Source organism: Staurois parvus, unplaced genomic scaffold (genome assembly GCF_062004578.1).
Source record: "Staurois parvus isolate SC_StPar_1 unplaced genomic scaffold, SC_StPar_1.0 ptg000194l, whole genome shotgun sequence".
NCBI classification, from domain to species: domain Eukaryota; kingdom Metazoa; phylum Chordata; class Amphibia; order Anura; family Ranidae; genus Staurois; species Staurois parvus.
The window spans coordinates 788,139-808,868 of record NW_028317990.1 but is presented as its reverse complement, the minus strand read 5'-3'; the positions used below and the strand labels follow the sequence as shown (position 1 = coordinate 808,868).

Below are 20,730 nucleotides of genomic sequence, written 5' to 3'. Positions count from 1 at the left end.
TCATGCATTTTGTAATCCGATGGTGCCACCGATTTCAAAATTCGACCAACCAAGCCTTCAATTTCACCCCATGTTACTACAGAAATATTTTTTTGTGGCCAAGAATTTTCTTTTCTTACCAGGTCACAGCACATGCTCATGTCTTTTTCAATTATATTTCTTGCATGATTCTCTCATCATCAATTAGAAATTCGTTAATTTTTCAAAAAATTTCCAACATGCCCAATCACTCAAATTCGATGGCCACATGAAAATCAGCTGTTTCTGTGGCCCATTAATGGTGCAAAATTAGAACAAAAATTCTTAGAAAAGATTTTCGAAAGAAAATTCTTCCGGAATTAGCCCCAGTAAGGCCGACTTAAATCTAATATGCAATGTAGGGCACTAGTGCAATATTTATTGGCCTGTACAGTTGGGACAAATTAACAGCAACCTTAAGTCGTATGGGACTGATCGCCAGTAAGTAGCGCATGTCAGCTATAAAAGAGATGTGCCAATTAGCACTTTGATATGGTGAGGTATTAAAATACCAGGTATCTAACAAATAGTATATGAAGGATACTCAAACTGCAAAGAGCATCAGGGTTGCTAACTATCACTATTTTGAAAGAAAACACCCCAATTTCTCCAGTCCATAAAAGTCTGTTTATAGGAGGTCAGTCAAAGGCTTTCAGCAGTGGCCATCAGTGCAGGCTGCGCAGCAATTCACCCTCCCCAATGGCCAAACACCTCCATGCACCAGTCTACTTGCATGAAGAAGACAAAGGTCATATGATCTGCTCCACCTCCCATCCAATCACTTGTGTCCACCCAGCCCCACACTCTGCCTTCCGTCCTATCACCTGTGTCCACCTATTCCCACCATCTGCTTCTCGTTCTATTCCCTGTATCCGCACAGCCCCACACTCTGCCTCCTGTCCTATACCCGGTGTCAACCCAGCCCCAAACTTCACCCTTCACCCCCCCCCCCCCCCGCAAGCAATGGGATAGCACTGTGCTTATGAAACGGTCTGGGCACTGGACTGCAGATCAGAAAGACAGCACAGCTGATTCAAGCTGTTGCTGCCTGAGCCTTGGGGGGACCAAACTGGGAGGGGCCATAATTGATGAGTGAGCCTTCTGTACGCTGAACACTACCCCCTCCCTCCTTCCTCTGTGTTCTTCATCAAGGACAGGGGTCTGGTATAGATTTTGAGAGGGACCCGTCTGCAAACACAACAAAGTGGCCAGGAATTGTCAATTAGCAACAGTTTAATTTATATTCCCTTTCTAAATGTTACTTTTGCTATAGTACATTGTACAGGTGCACCAATTCACATGTAGGTTTACATCCGCTCACATCAAGCCCAATTTTGAAATAGTGCGACTTACAGTAAAGTCGCACAATTTCAAAGTCGGGGGGCATGCCAATTTCATGTGTGATTTGCAAAACATCTGACACAGATGTCTATGCAAATAGCACGAAAAGTAGTGCATGTACAGTGTTACTTTAGAAATCAGTGCAGCTCCAACCAAGTCAGGGCCACACTGATATGACCACTGTAACTGCGGACAACAGGGTGCGACTTGACATATGATTTGCAAATCGCATGCCAAGTTGCGCCAGTGCGACTGGGGTGTTAAGGCGTCCCTTAAAGCATGTTATTTAAAGGAATTGCATATGTTATTGTTACCCTTTAAGCCTTATTTAAAAACCTGTTCCTTGCTGAGCAGTATTTTTTAAATTTAGTTTTTGCAGTAGTACATATCCCCCATAGCAGTACCCAGCTACCCATGTCCTTTTTTCCCCAAAGCCTGAAAAAATATAACATAATTCTGCTCCCTTAGACTTATATGGGGTTCAGGTGCTATGTTTGGATTTCACATATTTCAGGCTTGGTTCAGCAAACGGCCCATGAATCGAGCCCAGGCCAATTAACTCATCACTAGTGTTAATCAAGGCTTTTTTTTCCCTCAGAGAATAGGTGCAGGAACCCCCCCCCCCCCCCCCGCCCACTTCTGAATCACTTCTGGTTTCCGTCCCCTACCCACCTCTGAGCACAGTCCCTTGATTCAATCCCCTGCCCACCTCCCAGCCCTGCTCCTCATAGAGAATACACAACCAAGTATTTTGTGGAGCTACGTAACTTATAAGAAATTTTCTAATGTTAACAAGAAAAGTAGTAAAATAGATCCGCTGCAGCCAGCAGCAATAGACCCCCCTCCACAAGCAACAAAATACCACCCCTGCAATAATAGACCCCCAGCAGCAACAACAGATCTCCCAGAAGCAGCCAGCAACAAGAATCCTCCCTCAACAGTAGATCCCTTCCAGAAACAATAGACCTCCCCAGCAACAAAAGACCACCAAGCAAAAACAAATCACCTCCAGTGACAATAGATCCCCCAGCAGCCAAAATCAGTAGACCTTCCAGCTCCTCTTGCCATTACATACATTCAGTACTGAAGGTGCCAGAACAGTGTTCCCCCGCGTTTCTGCCGAAAAAAGCCCTGGTCTTAATGAATCCTAGATTACCACTCCTGACACAAAATTTCTGAATTACGACAAGATAGAACAATATTTCAGGATCAATAACACAGAGAAGGCTTCTCAGATAACTGTTTGGAATCCACACAAAGCTACTATTTGAGGTTATCTAATTCACACAGAAAAATCAAACCCGAAATAGACAAACTCAAAACAACTAAAGTCCTAATGGAAACAATACCTCAAATGCCTTCATGAAATACATGGTCAACTCAAAGAAGGACTTACACCCCAGTCACATCGATCCCAACTTTGAAATCATGCAAATTCACTATAAGCTGCATGATTTCAAAGTTGGGATGTCATTGAGATTTGAGGTGCGATTTGCAAGACATCTGACACAGGTGTCTATGCAAATCGAACCATGCACTACTTTAGAAATCGGTGCGGCTCCAACCAAGTCGGGACCACACCGATATGACCGCCGTAATTGCACACAATAGGGTGCAACTTGGCATGCAATTTGCAAGTTGTATGGCATGCAAATCGCATGCCAAGTTGCATCCAGTGCGACCGGGGTCTTAACCTTCCTTGAATGATAGAATAGAAAATAATCAAATAATCAGAAATATTACTCTAGTGTTAGCATAGCTGGGTCTATGCTTTTGAGAAATCCTGCTTTGAAACTCATTTTTATCAAGGATAAACATGGTACACTCTCAGCTAACCCAGCTACAATTGTTAGAAAATGTGCTTCTTTCCAGGTAGGTAGATTTTTGGGGGGGGAAATGACACACCCCAGCATACCACACGCACATTTAGATAACCTAACCACAGATATAACTATTCTGGAAATCCTACAAACAAAACTCTGAAATCATCCAAATCCCCAGGTCCTGATAGATTTTTGGTCCTCTATTATAAAAACTTTCTTAAAGACCTACATTATCTCGCACAGCCACAATCCCGAAGACAGGGAAAGATGATCATGAAAACAGAATTTTAAACCAACATCTTTACTGAATATTGACATTAAAATTCTGTCAAAAATCTTGGCATCCAGGATCAATACTTTCCTTGGCTTCCTTATACACAAAGAACAAGTTGGGTATATCCAGAGGTCATGACAGAGGACAAGGGGGCACTCTACATCTGGAGGAAAAGAAATTTAATCTCCAAACACGGAAAGGTTTCTTAACAGTGAGAGCTGTGAAAATGTGGAATAGACTCCCTCAAGAGTTGGTTCTGGCCAGCTCAGTGGATTGCTTTAAAAAAGGCCTGGATTATTTCTTGGATACACAGAATATAACTGGATACTAACATTTATAGGTAAAGTTGACCCAGGGAATATCCGATTGCCTCTCGGGGGATCAAGAAGGATTTTTTTCTCCTGCAGGAGCAAATTGGATCATGCTTTGCTGGGTATTTTGCCTTCCTCTGGATCAACTGTGTGTGTAGGATTCCAACTTTTTTTTTTTTTTATCGTTGAACTGGATGGACTTTTGTCTTTTTTCAGCCAGACTAACTATGTAACTATGTAATATCCCAAAATGGCAAGCCAATGATAAGATAAGAAAATAACACATTACTGCATAGCAGACAGCAACAAGGCTTCTTCCTACTGCAGACATTGAAAAAGCTTTTGACAGCATTCTATTATATTACTCCTATGATACACTCACAGAATGGGGACTTCACAGACAATTTATAATATGGATGTAAGCCCTTTATCATTTCCCCTTAGCTAAAATGAAATAGGTGGGCTATCAGTCTAACTCTAGCCACTCCCCTGAAGACATCTTCCCAATGGCTGGCTACAGGGGAAAGGAGAGATCGCCGACAATGGCTGAAATACCTGGGCAGTGACTCGGCTTATTTTGGGACATTTACTGTCGGCTGTCCCTCCTCTCCTATGAAGCTGCTGCTGGGAGCTGATCATGTGACCAAACTGTGGCGTCCTAAGAATAGTTATAATAAGTATAAGCATCTTCCTTTTACAGGGTAGTTTTTACCATAGCTTGTAGACGCACATAGTTGTTCACACAATCCAAATATTATACATGGATTTGGGTTTTTTTTTACTAAAGAAATGTAGCAGTACAAATTTTGATTAAAATCTATGAACAAAAATTACTTATTTGCAAAGTTTTATAGCAGAAACTAAGAAAAAACATGTTTTTTTTCATAATTTGTGGTCTCTCTTAGTTTATAATGCAAAAAATAAAAAACCCAGTGGTGATTAAATACCAACAAAAGAAAGCTCGATCTGTCTCAAAAATTTTTTCTTAGTTTCTGTTATAAAAAGTAATATTTCTTCAGAAATTTGAATCAAAAATTATACTGCTACATTTCTTTGGTAAAAATAACTCAAATCAGTGTCTGTGTGAGTCTTAAGTGTAAACTTTTGCTACAGCATTCTGACTGATAAGTAAAGCTTTGCTGATCTTCTTGTAGCCTTCAACTTTCTTGTGTAAATAAATTATTTCTCAGGCCTTGTGACATTTCTCTTCCATGTGGTGCCATTGCTGACAGCATAAAATGGGAGGGGTTTTCTTTGTTAACTGCTTCAGCTCCGCCCCATAGCAGAAATACTGCTACAGGGTGGCAGCTGTGCGCAAAATCACGAATATATACACGTGATTTTGCATTTCCGGATAGGTGGCGCATGCGCTCACAGCTGTTAATTACTGGGTTCCGCCGCCGCCTGGTGATTGCCCAGGATCTTTGACAGGAGGGGGGATGGGTGTAGGAGAACTGTTAGTAAACAAAACAGTTCTCCCTGTCAGCTCCTGCACACTGCTTTGCATGGCTGTGCACACAGTCACAGTGAAGCACAAACACAGAACATCCTGTAAAACAGCACACAGCTAACCCTTTGATCACTCCAGATGTTAACCCCTTCATGCTCAGTGCCATTAGTACAGTGTCAGTGCTTTCTATTAGCACTGATCACTGTATTGGTGTCACTGGGGATGTCAGTGACACCAAGTCAGTTCCCCCCAGTGTCAGAATGCCCGCCACAGTCTTGATATAAGTCGCTGATCGCTGCCATTACTAGTAAAAATAAAAATAAAGCCCAGTATATAGACCGCCATTTGTCAACGCTATAACTTTAACGTAAACCAATTAATTTACACGTATTGTGATTTTTTATTTTTTTTTTTAACAAAGACTTGTAGCAGAATACATTTAGGCCTAAATTTATGAGGAAATTAGATTTTTCTAAAAAAAATTTTACTGGACAAGTTTAATAGCAAAAAGTCCAAAATATAGTGTTTTTCTCAAAATTGTCGGTCTTTACCACCAAAAGAAAGCTTTAATTGTGGGAAAAAAAGGACGTAAATTTCCGTGCAATTGTCAGTTAAAGTAACGCAGCTCCGTAACGCAAAAAATGGCCTGGTCAGGAAGGGGGGTAAATCCTCTGGAGGGCAAGTGGTTAAGTAACGCCCTTTTATAATCAGCTGTCTTCTGGACACCTGTTTAATAAATAGACTCACCTGTAGTGTAATTCTTGTTATTAGAATTTTGTTGTCTAATATTTAGCTTTAGCATTTTTGCAACATGGTCTTGATTTAATTTGTTATGAAAAATATTTTTTGCGTGTGCAAATTAGCAAATCTTTTTTTGCAATCAATGGCCAGCATTTGTGGGAGTATTTGGCAGTATAGTGTCCCATAGAAAATTTTGATTCTGAAAGGAAAGGAAAAGTTTTCTCATTTATGCTGTGCACTGTATATATTTATATTATTCTATAGTTGGAAAAAGCTCATCCCCTTTTTCAGTCACTTACAGCTCTATTTCATACACACTCCATTGGTTTGGCCATATAGCAGCTGTCAAAATGACGTGACTCCCAAAACAGCCACATTATCTTAGAGCCTTCCCAGTAACAGTTCCATGTTATAGCTCATGAGCAAAGCAGAATTAGCCCACATGCACACGGGACGTTTGATAACGCTGGTAACGTTAGCTGTGTAAAGTCACGTTAAAAACGTAAGTTTTTCAGCTTTTTTTAGCGCTAGAGCATTTTGTACAGCTAAAAAACTCCTCTAGAAACCCACTAGTTCTGGGGTTTTTCCCAGCCAAAAAATGTTGATTACAGTCTATGTGTGCATGGACACATAGGATAACGTGGGGGGTTTACTGGCTGTAAAAAAAAGTCAAAAGCCAAAAACAGCCGCTGTAAAAACGTCAAGTGTGCATAAGGACTAAAAGGTGTACTCAATAGGAAAGCAGGTGGCCTTGATGTTAATATTTTGCAAAAACAATATGCAGCAGGCCACACTGCTCAACTAATGTGCTTACATACCACAAGAAACTCATGTTCCTAGAAATGCCAAACTGTGCTCCCTCCCCAAGCTCTTTTTTATTATTATTTCCGCTGGTGGACCACATACAAATTATTTCCTGTAAATTATTTTTTTAATCCACATATAATTTCTGATATTGGTGCAGGCTTGATGAAGGACTCAAAATCCCTATTAATGAAAGATATATAAGCAGCATTATTATTTTATTATTATTATACAGTATTTATAAAGCGCCAATAGTTCGCTCAGCGCTGTACATTACAAAGGGGGACAGAACATGTGACAGAACAATACCAATACAATGCAAAACATGAGGGGATCGAGGGCCCTGCTCTTTCGAGCTTACAATCTAGGAATCTAGCATCACTGGATAACCTCTCTAGTAAGCGGTGTAGACTCACCAATCCTTTTCACATCATTTGAAAGGCTCTGTCTTTAATCCCCCAATTGCCCCAAAACTATTTCTATGCTTTACCGGCAACTTATATTGCTCACTTCACACACTTCCCTTTACGTATGTCACAAAATGGGGATACATAGAACTGAGAATTGCCAACAAGCATGGGTAGACAATTATCTGCTTCATTAACACTCATTCACTTGAAAATGCCTACAAAGGCCTCCTTTGGTTCTACTTAACGCCAGCAACAATAGCTTATTTCTGCTCATTTCTAGCAAGTACTTTTGAAACTGTGGTCACCTTGGTGACATGATATATGTATGTTGGTGGTCCTGTACTAAACATAGTAATTTCTGGTCTAAAATCCACAACCTTATTTCTTCCTTATTCCACCAACATATAGACCAGAATACTTGGACCAGCCTCCTACATTTTAGAGCAAACACTCAGTAAAATGCAACAGAAACTGCTCACCTTTATCTTTCTGCTGCCAAGCAGGCCATAGCAAAGGCCTGAAAGTTACCATCTGTCCCATGCAATGCAGCTGAATCCAGATTAGATCATTTTTTTGGGGCAATGAAAAGTTAATGAGCATACTGTCAGACGCTCACAAGACACTTTTAAAAGTCTAGCAGCCTTGGATGACCTACAATCACCTGGAAATCTCAAATTCTAGCCTAGCTGCTTACTGATGTACAGTATACAATTCTGCAAATCTTTATGACTCCAAAGCATCATTTGTTATTTCCTACATCCTCCCACTGCTCACTTGCATACGGTTTCAGTACTATACTACTGTACTGTTTTCCTCACTGCTAGTTACATAGTTAATCTGGTTGAAAAAAGACACAAATCCATCCAGTTCAACCAACAGGAAAGACAAAAAAAAAAAGGTCAGGCAGTTATGCGGTTCAAAATGGAAGAAGAGGTCACCATAGTGTACTATTTTAATTTACTTATGGCACTAAAATAGTTACACTTTAGTTTAATCAAATGCAGAGAATACAGCTCACTGGTAAGACCCAGACATGCAGCATTGAGCGTGCGCTTCACAGGCCAGAAGTGACATCACTGAAACCCCCACCCAATGAGTTTCTTCCCTTTTGGGCATCATCAGAAACAGACCTATAAATAAAAATAGTACACTATGATGGCCTTGTCTTCATTTAATCCGCATAACTGCCTGAGTATTGATGTCTACATGCTTACTTATAATTAAGCTGTGGCACCTCCAGGAGCAGAGTGAGGAGCCTGGTAAAGTGAAGGAGATTCAGGAGAGATACCATTCCAAGGCTATTCTGACTCTTATGCTTATTGCACAGGGTCAAAACCTTGCAGTGAGTATGGGAGCACTTGAGCAGGTACAGAGCACATAAGAGCACAAGATCACTTGATGAATCACATTTTTTTGGAGGATCAAGCAAAAAATTGGATTGTATAACGTGGACTGTGCGTGCATTAAGCACTTATTACGGACTCTCTTTTTTGCGATATTCACATGTGATGTTTTATGTACTGTATAGTGCTCTGTGGATGTGTTTTGTTCTCTAGGAGGAACAGTATTGGTAGCAATGCCTACTGAAGTCACCCTTTGTTGTTTTACTAATATCAACGGTGGGCGTTATATTTTTCCAAAAAATTTAGTTTTGGAGCTCCATTACAAATAATAAAGAACTGGTGTCTAAGGAAGTCATAGAAGACTCTAGAATTTGTTTACCCATTTTCATGATGTCATTATCATCCACGAATATGGAAGCATCACAAGTGAAAAGGGTTTACGCTAAAGCGTGACCCTGTATTACATACTAATACATTCTGTTTACCTAGGTCAATATAATCTTGCCATGACCTGAGCAAATGGGAACTGTCACAGATGTACTTTCCTGTATTCTTTCTTAATGGATAAGTTCACCTTGGGGAAAATGTTACATGTTCTACCCATTTTTAGGGTGGAACATGTGACATGTTCCTGCTCCTGCACTGTAGCCCATCTCCTATAGCAACCCCCCCACCCCAAGACAGTGGGCTGGGGGTCTTCTACCCACACCCACTATCACAATTTAAAAAGAGTGCAGTCTGTCAGTCTCCATCCACTTGGCTGCCTCATTTAGTCACTGAATCCTGTGAATGAATGAACTACAAGTCCTGTCAGCCTTTGAAACTGACCGCTTGTAGTTCTCAACGAACTGCAAGGGTGCTGGTGAGCTCTCTAGTAGTCCACTAATTCCTCCTATATAGGCGGAGAATGAGGTACAGGCAGCCAGCTTACTCTGAAAGTCGGCAGCACCCCTGCATTGCACCCACAATCTTCTGATCTCCTACAAAAAAAAAACATTAAAAAAAGAACTTGAAAAAAAAATGTGCATTTATTTTCTTTTTAAAGGTGAACGCAACTTTTACGTAATTTGCTCAGAACCAGGTATTTACCCTCAACTATTATTGACATAAAGGATATTACATAAGTGGAACTTTTATGTAACAGTAGATTTGTAAAGATGAAAGTCATAGTTTAATTTATGAGAGCCAATTCCCATTTACATTGTGACGCACAAAAAAAAAAGGCAACAAAAAAAACCTCTTTGTGTAGACTGTGAGTTTAACAATATGATGAGATCAAGTGGGGTTTGCATGAACAGAAATTAGCACAGCAGTGTCAGTTTCAAAGGTTTTTTTTTTCTTTTTTTTAGAATTGTGACACTGCTCACTTTTGTGAGTGTTCAGTGCTCAATACCAAATACAAATTTCATACAAAGAATCTGACATGTTGAGTTAAATATATATATTTTTTTCCCCGCTTTTTCTTTAGCCTTTCCCATTTCCCCAATCCCATTAATTCCCAGGTCCAAATACATTGGATGCTTTGAATGACATTCGCTTTTTACTGAATGAACAGCAAACACTTACAAAAATCACACATGAAGGCTGATTTATCAAAGGAATAAAGCATGTTCACTTTGAAAAGTTAATATTCATTGAGCATAGTGAATTATGTACAAACTGTACTAAACTTTAGTCATCTGATCATGTGCAAGCAAAAACCCTTTCTTGAAAAAATTGATTTGCACATACTTTTGGGGTTTTCTTTGTGAAGTGAATTTTCATTTAGCTTCACCTTGGTTACTAAGCAAAGACAAAAATTCAATTTTCAAACTGAAAATTCACTTTGGAAAGCAAATATGCTTTACTACTTTAGCAAATCAACTGCAATGTCACATGTGGATGTGTGAAGCTAATTATGGTTGCTGGACCTCACAGAAAGTGAAATATCATAGATCATGATGCAGCAATTCCCCTATAAACACAATATCAAAGCATGGTGTTGCACAGTGCTTCTATGGACCATCCTTACTGAGAAATCTATAAATGGACTGCAATCACAGCAACTGAATTGATCACGGATAGTCTGTAATGTCAATACTACTACCCAACAGGACAAACCACAATGAGTGGTGCCACATCAAAGCGGTGCTTGGACAAGTGCTGTTGCAGAAAAGCACATTGGAACTGTTGGTCTGGAGGCTGAAAACTCACAGATGAAACTAAAAATTACCCCTGGCAGTGTTGGTGAGTGAAACAGAGGTGTCACCAAAAAAAAAAACACTCGCTATGCTGGAGCTAGAGGTTTGATGGAACTGCCCAGCCAAGAGATCTCGTGGAGCTGGAGAAGCTCTAAAAGAGTGTTTTTTTTCTTACTGATCTAAAGCAAGAGTTAAAAAATCAGGCTGAATACCTCTGTTGGAGAAATTGTGGAGCAACTAATACTGAAATTTTATAAAAGGAAGGTCTTGAAGTTAATCTATAAACTCTAGGACAGGGGTGCTCAATCTTTTGATGAGTGAGGGCCACTTAAGTGATTTGCTAACCGGTCGTGGGCAACAATTATATGAAATCGTTTAAAATTTCAAACTTCTTATTTTGAATAGCATAATGAACATTTTCCTCTTGCAGCAGCTGAATGCCAGCAGAAGGGAGAGGAGGAGAAATTTTCAGCAGTTGCAAGAGGAAAATGGAAAGGATAGGTTCCTGTATATGCCACCCCCACCACCCCTCATGTCCAAGTGTAAAACAGAATATGACAGGCCCCCTGGAGCATGAGGCAGAGTCGCCATTGTGATATATATAGTTAAAAAAAATCTCAACTATTGGGTTTTACCATCCCAAAACCGCAAATGTAAATGAGCCCTTACTGTCCTGTAAGGCTGCATTCACACTGATGTGCTGCAGTTTACCAGCAGCGCAGGTGTAGCTCAGTGCACCTGCGGCTTTCCTGCCTGTTAGCTGCGCTTTGTTATTATAACTCGTGGGTATGGTGCACTGAAAGTGCATCAAAACACCTGCATTCAGTTTGAGGTCGAGGGCCACATCAGAAGGCTCCGAGGGCTAGGGGTTGAGCACCCCTGCCCTAGGGGGTAAACGGAGCTCTGAGAAGACCAGATAAATATTTCAATGGTTCTTTTAACCAGGGGTTCAGTTAACTGTAAATTAATTTTGGGAGTCATGTCAGAAATGTCAGCTTTGGCCCTGTAATAAAAGTCCCTTTTAGACAAAAGGTAAAGAACCTAATAGAGCAGGGGTTAAAATTTCAAGTCCAGACCTAGTAGCCGGTCACAAAACTTACGCTCCACCAGTTGCCCCACCCAACTTTGCCCAGGTCCGCCCGCAACCCGGCCCGCCCCAAACCCCACCCCCAACAACACCCCCTTAAAGCTTATGAAATTACATTTTCTTTAGAATAAATAGTCCAAAATATAAAACTGTACACAGTAATGTATATCCCAGCTCCCCTGTACTCATTACTGTATACGTCATCACTATAATGGAGTACAGGGGAGCTGGGATATACATTACTGAGTAATGTATATCTCAGCTCCCCTGTACTTCATTATAGTGATAGGACATGTTGTATACAGTACTTACTGTCCCCCCGAGTCCCCCGCGGCGGTGGAGAGGGTGTCTCCTTTCAGCGGAGGAGAGCGGACCTCTCCTGCACCTGTCCCCTCGGCGGCGGTGCCGCAGAAGCCGAAAACTGGAAGTTGTAAACCGGAACTCGGCTTCACAATGAGGCTTGGAGAGCAGGTGCAGTCGCTCTATGCTTCATCTGTGCACACCGCTAGCAGCTGCTCGCCACAGAGGAATTTCTCCTTGCATTTGGCGTGCGGGCGAGCGGCTTTTTCAAGCCCTATAATAGGGCATGTGGTAGAGGTGGCTATAGGGAAGTGGCATATGCTTGTGGTCATGAATTAGGACAGGTGAAGCATCAAGGAAGGTTTACCCACCCAGAAATACAGGAAAAGTAGCAAAATGTATCATGCAAACTTGATTAGGCACTGGAAAAAAGGGCCTTGCAGCAGAAGACCCCCTTCTTAAGATGAAGAGATGGCTGAATGTGTCTATACTTTGTCTTGTAGAAGAGCGAGACGTGTTCAAGAACAGCTACTATAATCTATCACTTTGTTTGCTGCTTCTATAGGATCAAAGATTTTCTGAAATATGATTCTTTTAAAATCAAAAAGAAAACATATCTAACACAGATTACTTGTAACTGAATTTTCTGATTTGCCAATACCTGTTTTTTTCTTATCTCCTGGTAGATCCAACTTGAGGCACGCCTGCTCTAAAACAAATAAGGTGTGCCGCAATACTCTATTTCTCCATCTTCCCTAGTCTGTGAAGGGGTGACAGTATAAATGGCTTTTGTGCAAGATAAAACCTTTGTCTGAATCTTCCATAGAATATATATGGTCCTCTAGGTAGCAGCTATGCCCTGCGTGGTTTGATCTGGTGATGACGTAATTGAAAGGTCTTGGGTAGCCAAGTCGTTAGATAAAACCTTTAACGCTAGGCCATCATTTTTGGGAAATAAAGTAATTATGTAGCACTTTCAATTCCACTCTATTTCCAAGGCAGATAGCCCTGGCTGTCAGATCCACAGAAGGAATCGCAGAGGATGCTGATTGATTTACTCGGGAGAGTGAAACTCACGGGGCACATAATAGTGTGAGTTTAGAAGGCTAATGTTTCAATAGTAGCAATTCTGGGGTCGGCAGACTGATACAATCACATTATTGCCATATCCACTGAATGACTTCTGTATATTTTCCCCCTGGAAATGCTAGCATATGTACTTACTGATATTACATTTGTGCTGTGACAGTAGCACAAAATGTGTATATATACACATGTATATACACACACATTGCAAAGAGGAAATGCAATTACAGATTTAACATGCAATGTCATTTGGTATAAAATCTGAATGAATGGAGTGGGCCCGGCAATATAATTCACTGTGAGACAGAGGGTGTTGTGAGAAGGGCAGGGATACAAAGACGATGGGCAGATTCCCAATAAAAAAATGGAAATCCTGAAGTGTGCAAGCTCTTGAAGCACATGTATAAGACAGTATTCATTCAAGGTTAGAGAAAATGAACAACATGCTAACTCCTAAGGGCAAGTGACCTTGCAGGACAAGCTGAAAATGATGGGCCATTACATAAGCAGGATTCTAAGAGTCCGCTCACAGAACCAGGCAGCCATCTCTTATTGGGCTGACATCTTCATTCTGACAGCCATACAATTGACCCTGCTCTGCCTGCTTGCATAAGTACAATTTATAATATCTCCCTGCACTAAGATAGTCTCAGCTTGTGTTACCAGAGATAAAACACAGGAAAGAGGATATATTGCACAAGTCTGAACTCTTATCTGTTCCCCATCCTCTCCTTCTCCCTCATAATTCATTCAAGAAGGACCCCAGGATTCATTTTTTTTTATGTAAGCAGTAAGACATATATCACAGACTGATAAAAATCGCACTCAAACTTGTGGAAAGGGCAGTCTGGAAACAAGCAGGGAGAATGAATCCCTCCTTAGCAAGAAGAGGCAGGCCAAAGCCTAACAAAGGAGCCCTGTAAGTAAAAGGTAGTTCCTTGAACATTAACAGCAATATAACAATGGGAAGGACAATGCAGTGGAGTGTGTGTTGCACTGGCAATTTTGTGTTAACCACTTGCCCTCCAGAGGATTTATCCACCTTCCTGTATAGGCCATTTTTGCATTACGGCGCTGCGTAACTGACAATTGCGCAGTCATACAATACTGCACCCTAATGAAATTTACGCCCTTTTTTATCACGAATTGAGCTTTCTTTCGGTGGTATTTGATCGCCTATGCAGTTTTTATTTTTTTATTTACGCTATAGACAAAAAAGGACTGACAATTTTGAAAAGAAAAAAAAAAAAAAAAACCTACATTTTTGACTTTTTGCTATTAAACATGTCCAGTAAAAAAAAAAAAAAAATTTCATCATAAATTCAGGCCAAAATGTATTCTGCTACATCTTTGCTGAAAAACAAAAAATCCCAATACGTGTAAATTAATTGGTTTACGTGAAAGTTTACAAATGACGGTATATATACTGGAATTTTTTTTTTTATACAATGTATATATAATGGCGGCGATCAGTGACTTATAGCGGGACTGCGGTGGGCATTCTGACACTGGGGGGAACTGACTTGGTGTCACTGACATCCCCAGTGACACCAATACAGTGATCAGTGCTAATAAAAAGTCGGCAGAGGCAGTGTGATGCCGTGGGCAATGTTCTGCAGGGAAACCTTGGGTCTTGCCATTCATCTGGATGTTACTTGACACGCACCACCTACCATTGTTGCTGATGAGTGGAAATGGTATTCCATGACTGCTGTTGAGAAATGGTATTTAGTAGTTTATATTTACTAAAATAATTGCACTTCCATGTTGTGTGTACTGTGGGAGACCAGATATAGTCCTGGGTTTAGTAACACTTTAAAGGATCTGTTACTGACAGCCTGGTGCCAGATACCATAGCATACCTTCAGAGGACTAGCGGCGTCCATGTCTAAATGGGTCAGGACTGTTTTGGTGGCAAAAGGGGGACCTACTCAATATTAGGTGGATGACCAAAAAGTAATGGCTGATTAGTGAACACTGTGTATTAAAAGGGACAGTAAATCCAAAATTGATATTTCAGTTCTAAATCTATGTTGGTGGGGTAAATACAGCTCCCATTGTTCATCTCCTGCAAATGTTAAAAGGTGTATCGCTTTTACTTATTTACTGTAAGATGCTCTTATATGAATGAGAAGGTCTGAGATTTTCATACCCACTCCTTTTGTATGCTCTTTGAAAGATGACAACTGTCTACCCTGCTGTAGACAGTTCTATGAACAGTTTATGGCATGGGACACTTAATTCTTATGAAACATAAAACCAAAGAACAACTTTTTAGGTACTCAAACAATAGTGAAAAAAATAATAATTTTTTATTCAATACAAGGATAAAAAAAAATCTGAAAAAATGTGTTTTTGATTGTGTTATTCTCATGGGACAGTGTTCTGCTTCTTCACGTTGAAGTTGCGTTCCAATCCCTACATAATCTGTTAAATACAATATAGTAAAAAAAATACTAAATCAAAAGGCTACTAGACTAAATAGACATATCTTGTTTAAACTAGCAGGAATAATGAGGCCCTAGGGCAGCAATGGGCAAACTACGGCCCGGCGGACCTTTTAATCTGACCCGCGGAGCGTGATAAAAAAAAAACCAGCCAGGGCAGGCAAACATTGGCTGTCAGGATGTGTGTAGGCGGGGCAGCGTGACGACCGTGAGGGGAGCTAGCCTCCTCTCACAGTCCGCCCTGAAGACCGGAACGGCGCGGGAACACGGCGAGAGGAACGCGCGGAGCAAAGGTAAGTAAATTGACACAGGGGGGACTTGGCTTACTACTTGGGGGGGAATAGTACTATGGGGGATGAAATACTATATGAGGGATCAATTAATATGGGGGATGAATTAATATGGGGAATGAATTACTATAGGGGGGATGAATTACTATATGGGGGATGAATTACTATATGGGGGATTAATTACTATGCTTACTATGGGGGAATATTACTATACTTACTATGGATGGCATGGTAGTGGCTGGGCCGGCCAGCAGCTAGTGGGGGGCATAAAAGGTTTGTAAAATAACTCTTTTTATGCTTTTCTACCTTAAATTAATCTAAAAATTTAATGTTACAAATTTTAATTTAATTTATATTAATTCACACATACACATCATTCATCTACTCTTGGTCCGGCCCCCGGGTCCAATATATGAACCCATTGCGGCCCTCAAGTCAAAACGTTTGCCCACCCCTGCCCTAGGGTGACAATGTACAATACATCAAAAACATATAATTTAGTATTTTTTTATCCTTGTTTTGAATACCATTTTATTGATATCATTCACAATTGTGTATTGGGTACCTTGTTTTTTGTTTCCAAAGAATTTTACATTTAGGATGTGGCAACCCTACTATATTACCCCACTCCCTGCCAAATTACTCAGGGAACACTGAATGTAAGCGCAGCTCTGTAAATTAGCAAAATGAAAAAAGGACAAAACTACATTCCTGAATTGTGGATGTGTTCAGATCTGCACCCAGCACTGCGGTAACTCACATTCATGCACAGGTAGTACAGTACAGGCAGAAATGTCTCAATTCATTGCCAACTCCAAACATATACATTTATCCTTATAGTATTTCACATGTGCATGTTCTTGGTGAGCTTTTATATTATGTACAGTATAACAGGTGGACCTGGCAAAATAATCGGAACCACAGAAGCAACAATACTTACTCCTGGCAAATCAAAAAGCAACTTTGCTTGACAAATAAAAGATGGCGCCACGACTCAATCAGTGAGATAAAATTTTGCGTGTATATTTTTTTATTATTAACCTGAGCACCCAGGAGCTGCAGAACCTTGGGTTCGTACTAAAAAATACTGGCATTCAGGATGGAGATCCTGTACCTTTCCTCTGCAAAGAACGCCTCTCTCTGTTACTCAATGCCAGAGCTTCAACTCTGAAGTTGCAAGATGCCATTTGTAAAATAAGATCCCTTGATGCATGGCAATAATAAATACGCAACCAGCCATATCTTTTTTAAAATGTTGGATTTTTAAAGTTTTTTCTTTTTTTACTGCCAGTTGCCCAAGAGTTGTACCCTTAACGGGATGCAACTGGAAGCAAGAGGAAACCATTAGCAAGAGGGGAATTACATTCTTAGATGGCTGTCGCTGAAAATATTTACCCTCACTGCCTGTTTTTGTAACAAATCCAAGCCCTTGAATTTCCCATCACTTTCAGTCTCTCTCAATAGAAACATAAAGGTAAATTTACCTGGTGGGGACACAAACAGCAGTAAAACTTGACCCTTCCCTACTCTATCCAAATTTTTTTTTAAATAATATAAAATATGTTTCAGCTATACATACACTTTAATACACTCAACCTTAGTTTTTTTTCTTAATTTTGTATCCATTACTTACTTGGACTCTTCTCTTCTGCAAGGTCACACCCACAAAGCAAATCCGAATCAATAGAGATTGGTTTCTGCTTGATCCAAAATTTTGTACTTGTTTTCTGGTTGGTCACTGGGTCAATCTCCACCTTTTCTCCCGAGATCCCTAAAAAATAAATTGACACAGTTCATTTAAGAGTGGTGTGACAAAACCTCTGTTATGACCACAGACACCAATCAGAGGCTGACAAATTCCAATAATGACTGCTGTTGCCCCTGTCAACCAAATAAAATTTACACAAACTTCTAAAATGAGGCCTAGTGTTTTTAACATGGTTGCACACATTACAAAATAAAATGGATGATAAATCATACTTCCTCTAAATCAAATCAGGTTCAATTGAAATGGTACATTTGGGAGCATCAGGTGAAGAAGGTGGTGACCAGTAAGTAAAAGTGAAACCGCAGCAGAAAAAGATCAGAAGATCCTCTCACCTGCTAGACAAGGCTGTGCTATGTGTCAGATCTGTGTAAATATGGACTGGATGGACAAATATACAACTACTATGGCATGTGAAACAGCTCCCATGTACGTATTCCAAGTGCATGTCTACTGTAGCTTGTTGCTTGAATGATCTGTTTTCCTTTTGTTCTTTATTTTGACCTGGTGATCCTGCCAGTAACACACTTCCTGTCCTAGAGTGATGACACTCAGTCACTATGCAGAATCTATGGGGATGCAGCACTGTCACAGGAAGTGTGTTGGCACTATAGAACACCTACTACACTTCTCTCCTCATCTCCATATGTAGCAATTGTTCTATTGTTTGAACACTTACTGATTATACTGTTGGAGATAATGCAGGAAAGCACTGGATTTCTGGAATAATCAACAGGGATTTTTTTCTTTTGCACTCATAGAATAGATAAAAAAACACTCTGAACTGTATATTTAAAGTAAAAAGCTCAAGGTTTTTTTTTACCTTGTATGTATGCAGCTCTCACCCCAGCTCCCCTCTTACCTTAGCCCCATCATGATCCAGTGATGTGCATGAGAGCCTCGGCTCTCCGGGGACTCTCCCTCCTCATTAGCTCAGAGAGCCATTGGCTCCCCCGTGTTGTCAGTTACAGCCAGTAAACCAATGAGGAGGAGGGGGGTGGGGTCAAGCTGCGGCTCAGGAGCGAGCCTGCTTGGGTGCCCCCAAAATGAACACTCGACAGGAGGAAGGGGCCAGGAGCGCTGGCGGGGGACCCAAAAATAGGAGAATTGGGGCTGCGCTGTGCAAAACCAATGCCTGATTATAACATGTTTGTTATGTTTTTTTTTAAACTGCCTTTAATATAATTTTAAAGCTTAGTATACATTTTTAAGGTGACATAGCTTGCTACACATTAGGTATGTGTAATGATGTATTCCAAATACTTGCAGGTGTTGGCTTCTGCTACAAATGTTCCCCTCTGGGCCTCCTTAAAGGCAGATGTCACTCTCAGTGGGCTGTCTTTTGACACCAAAAATGTTAACTGCAGCTTCGGCTGCACAGAAAAATTGCGCTGCCCACCCCCTCATCAACTCACAGAACTCATCTAACTACAATCCCACAAGGAATCACATTCCATGAGTAGGTGGTACAGCAGCTGATTGACAGGTCTTCTCTCGCCAGTCACAGCTGATTTGCGGCAGAAGTTAAAATCTGCAGGAAATGGAATACACACCATTAAATATAACTATGTGTATGGTCCTGTATTCTCCAAAAACCCAAATACTAAACATCAGCTCTAACCCCTCCTACCCACCCCAGCGTCCATTTAACTTGGCTAATATGTACGGGGGTGGGAAGGCTGCCTAATGTGACCACTTTGATTGGCTATCATTGGTCACATGATCGGGAGTGGTCCCAGCAGTCCCCAATCATTAGAATAGACCGAGTGCAGTTTTTGTCGGTGAGCGCACACTCAGAACCGAAACCTCTGCTGCCCATGTGTTCATTAAACCTCACTCTCTCTGCCACCGTACATATCAATAACATGGGGGCAAGAGGTTAAATAACCATAAAAGTGAAAATTAAAAACATTTTGTTGCTGAGGATTACCGTATATACACAAAAAATGGCAACCGTCTCAACCTATAACTAGCCTTAGCAGTAAGGTGCACGTGGAAGGGCAATACACATCACAAACACACAAAGGGATTTCTCAGCAACACTTACCAGCCTGCGATACAACCAATTTAACCCTAACAGTTTGCATTAAAAGCAGAGGGTTTTGTTTGCACACATTTGAAAATACATGCGGAAGCCACAGTCCAGCGTGTCCTCTTTATACTGTAGACTTAACTAAAATTTCCAAAGCCTCCATAGTAGGAGCACATGTATCAATGGATTGGTTAAGAAGGGATGGGATCCTCCAGGCACACCTGCCCTTAACCTATCCATTGATACATGTGCTCCTACTATGGAGACTTTGGAAATTTTAGTTAGGTCCACATTATACAGAGGACCCTTGAAGGGGACTGTGGCTTACACATGTATTTGCAAATGAGTGCAAACAAAACCCTCTGTTTTTAACGCAAATGGTTAGACAGGGCTAAATTGGTTGTTTTGCAGGCTGGTTGATAAGTGTTGTAGCAAAATCCTTTTGTTTGTTTGCGATAGGGATTATATACAGTATATGCTTTAAATGTTAGGGTTTGGCCTTTGGATGTTAGAATGGGAGGGTCAGAATGAGAATAAGGTGGCTAACTATTGTCTACACATGTGAATAAGAGCATATACCTGCCCATACACACACTGGATTGGAACTCATTTGTTCCATTGGTAAACAAGGGTAGTTCAGTCTAATGGTTTCTGGAAATGGGTCATTAAACTTCCTGATTATATCAAACCTGTAACCGAGCACACCACTCTTCATATTTCTCTACCTAGCCAGGAAAACTGTTGTGCTTAAAGAGAAACATCAAATAGAACTGACTGATGATTTCACCGAAAAGTGCCTTTACATTCACATACTGAAGGGAACACAGGCAATGCCAGCCACAGAATACAAATCCACCCCAGTCAGTGCCCATAGCAGCCAAATTTCATCTTTCATGCTCTAACCCAGGGGTTAAAATTTTCAGTACAAGGGCCAAATGGTATATTTTACACATACTTAAGGGCCAAAAAAGATATAGTTTTATAAATAAAAAATCAAAGTGATTGTAAAGGAACACATTTTGTTTTTA

The 20,730-nt window shown here is 40.6% G+C and overlaps 1 protein-coding gene across 3 annotated transcripts in view; it reads right to left on the bottom strand.

The window, feature by feature from the left end:
- MAPKAP1 (MAPK associated protein 1) overlaps positions 1–20,730 on the bottom strand; it is a 307,717-nt gene that overhangs the window by 29,719 nt on the left and 257,268 nt on the right. For all 3 annotated transcript variants that reach the window (XM_089677866.1, XM_089677867.1, XM_089677868.1), the window contains one exon: positions 17,539–17,676. In XM_089677866.1, coding sequence (XP_089533992.1) covers positions 17,539–17,676 — 138 coding nt within the window. The remainder of the gene's footprint in view (positions 1–17,538; positions 17,677–20,730) is intronic.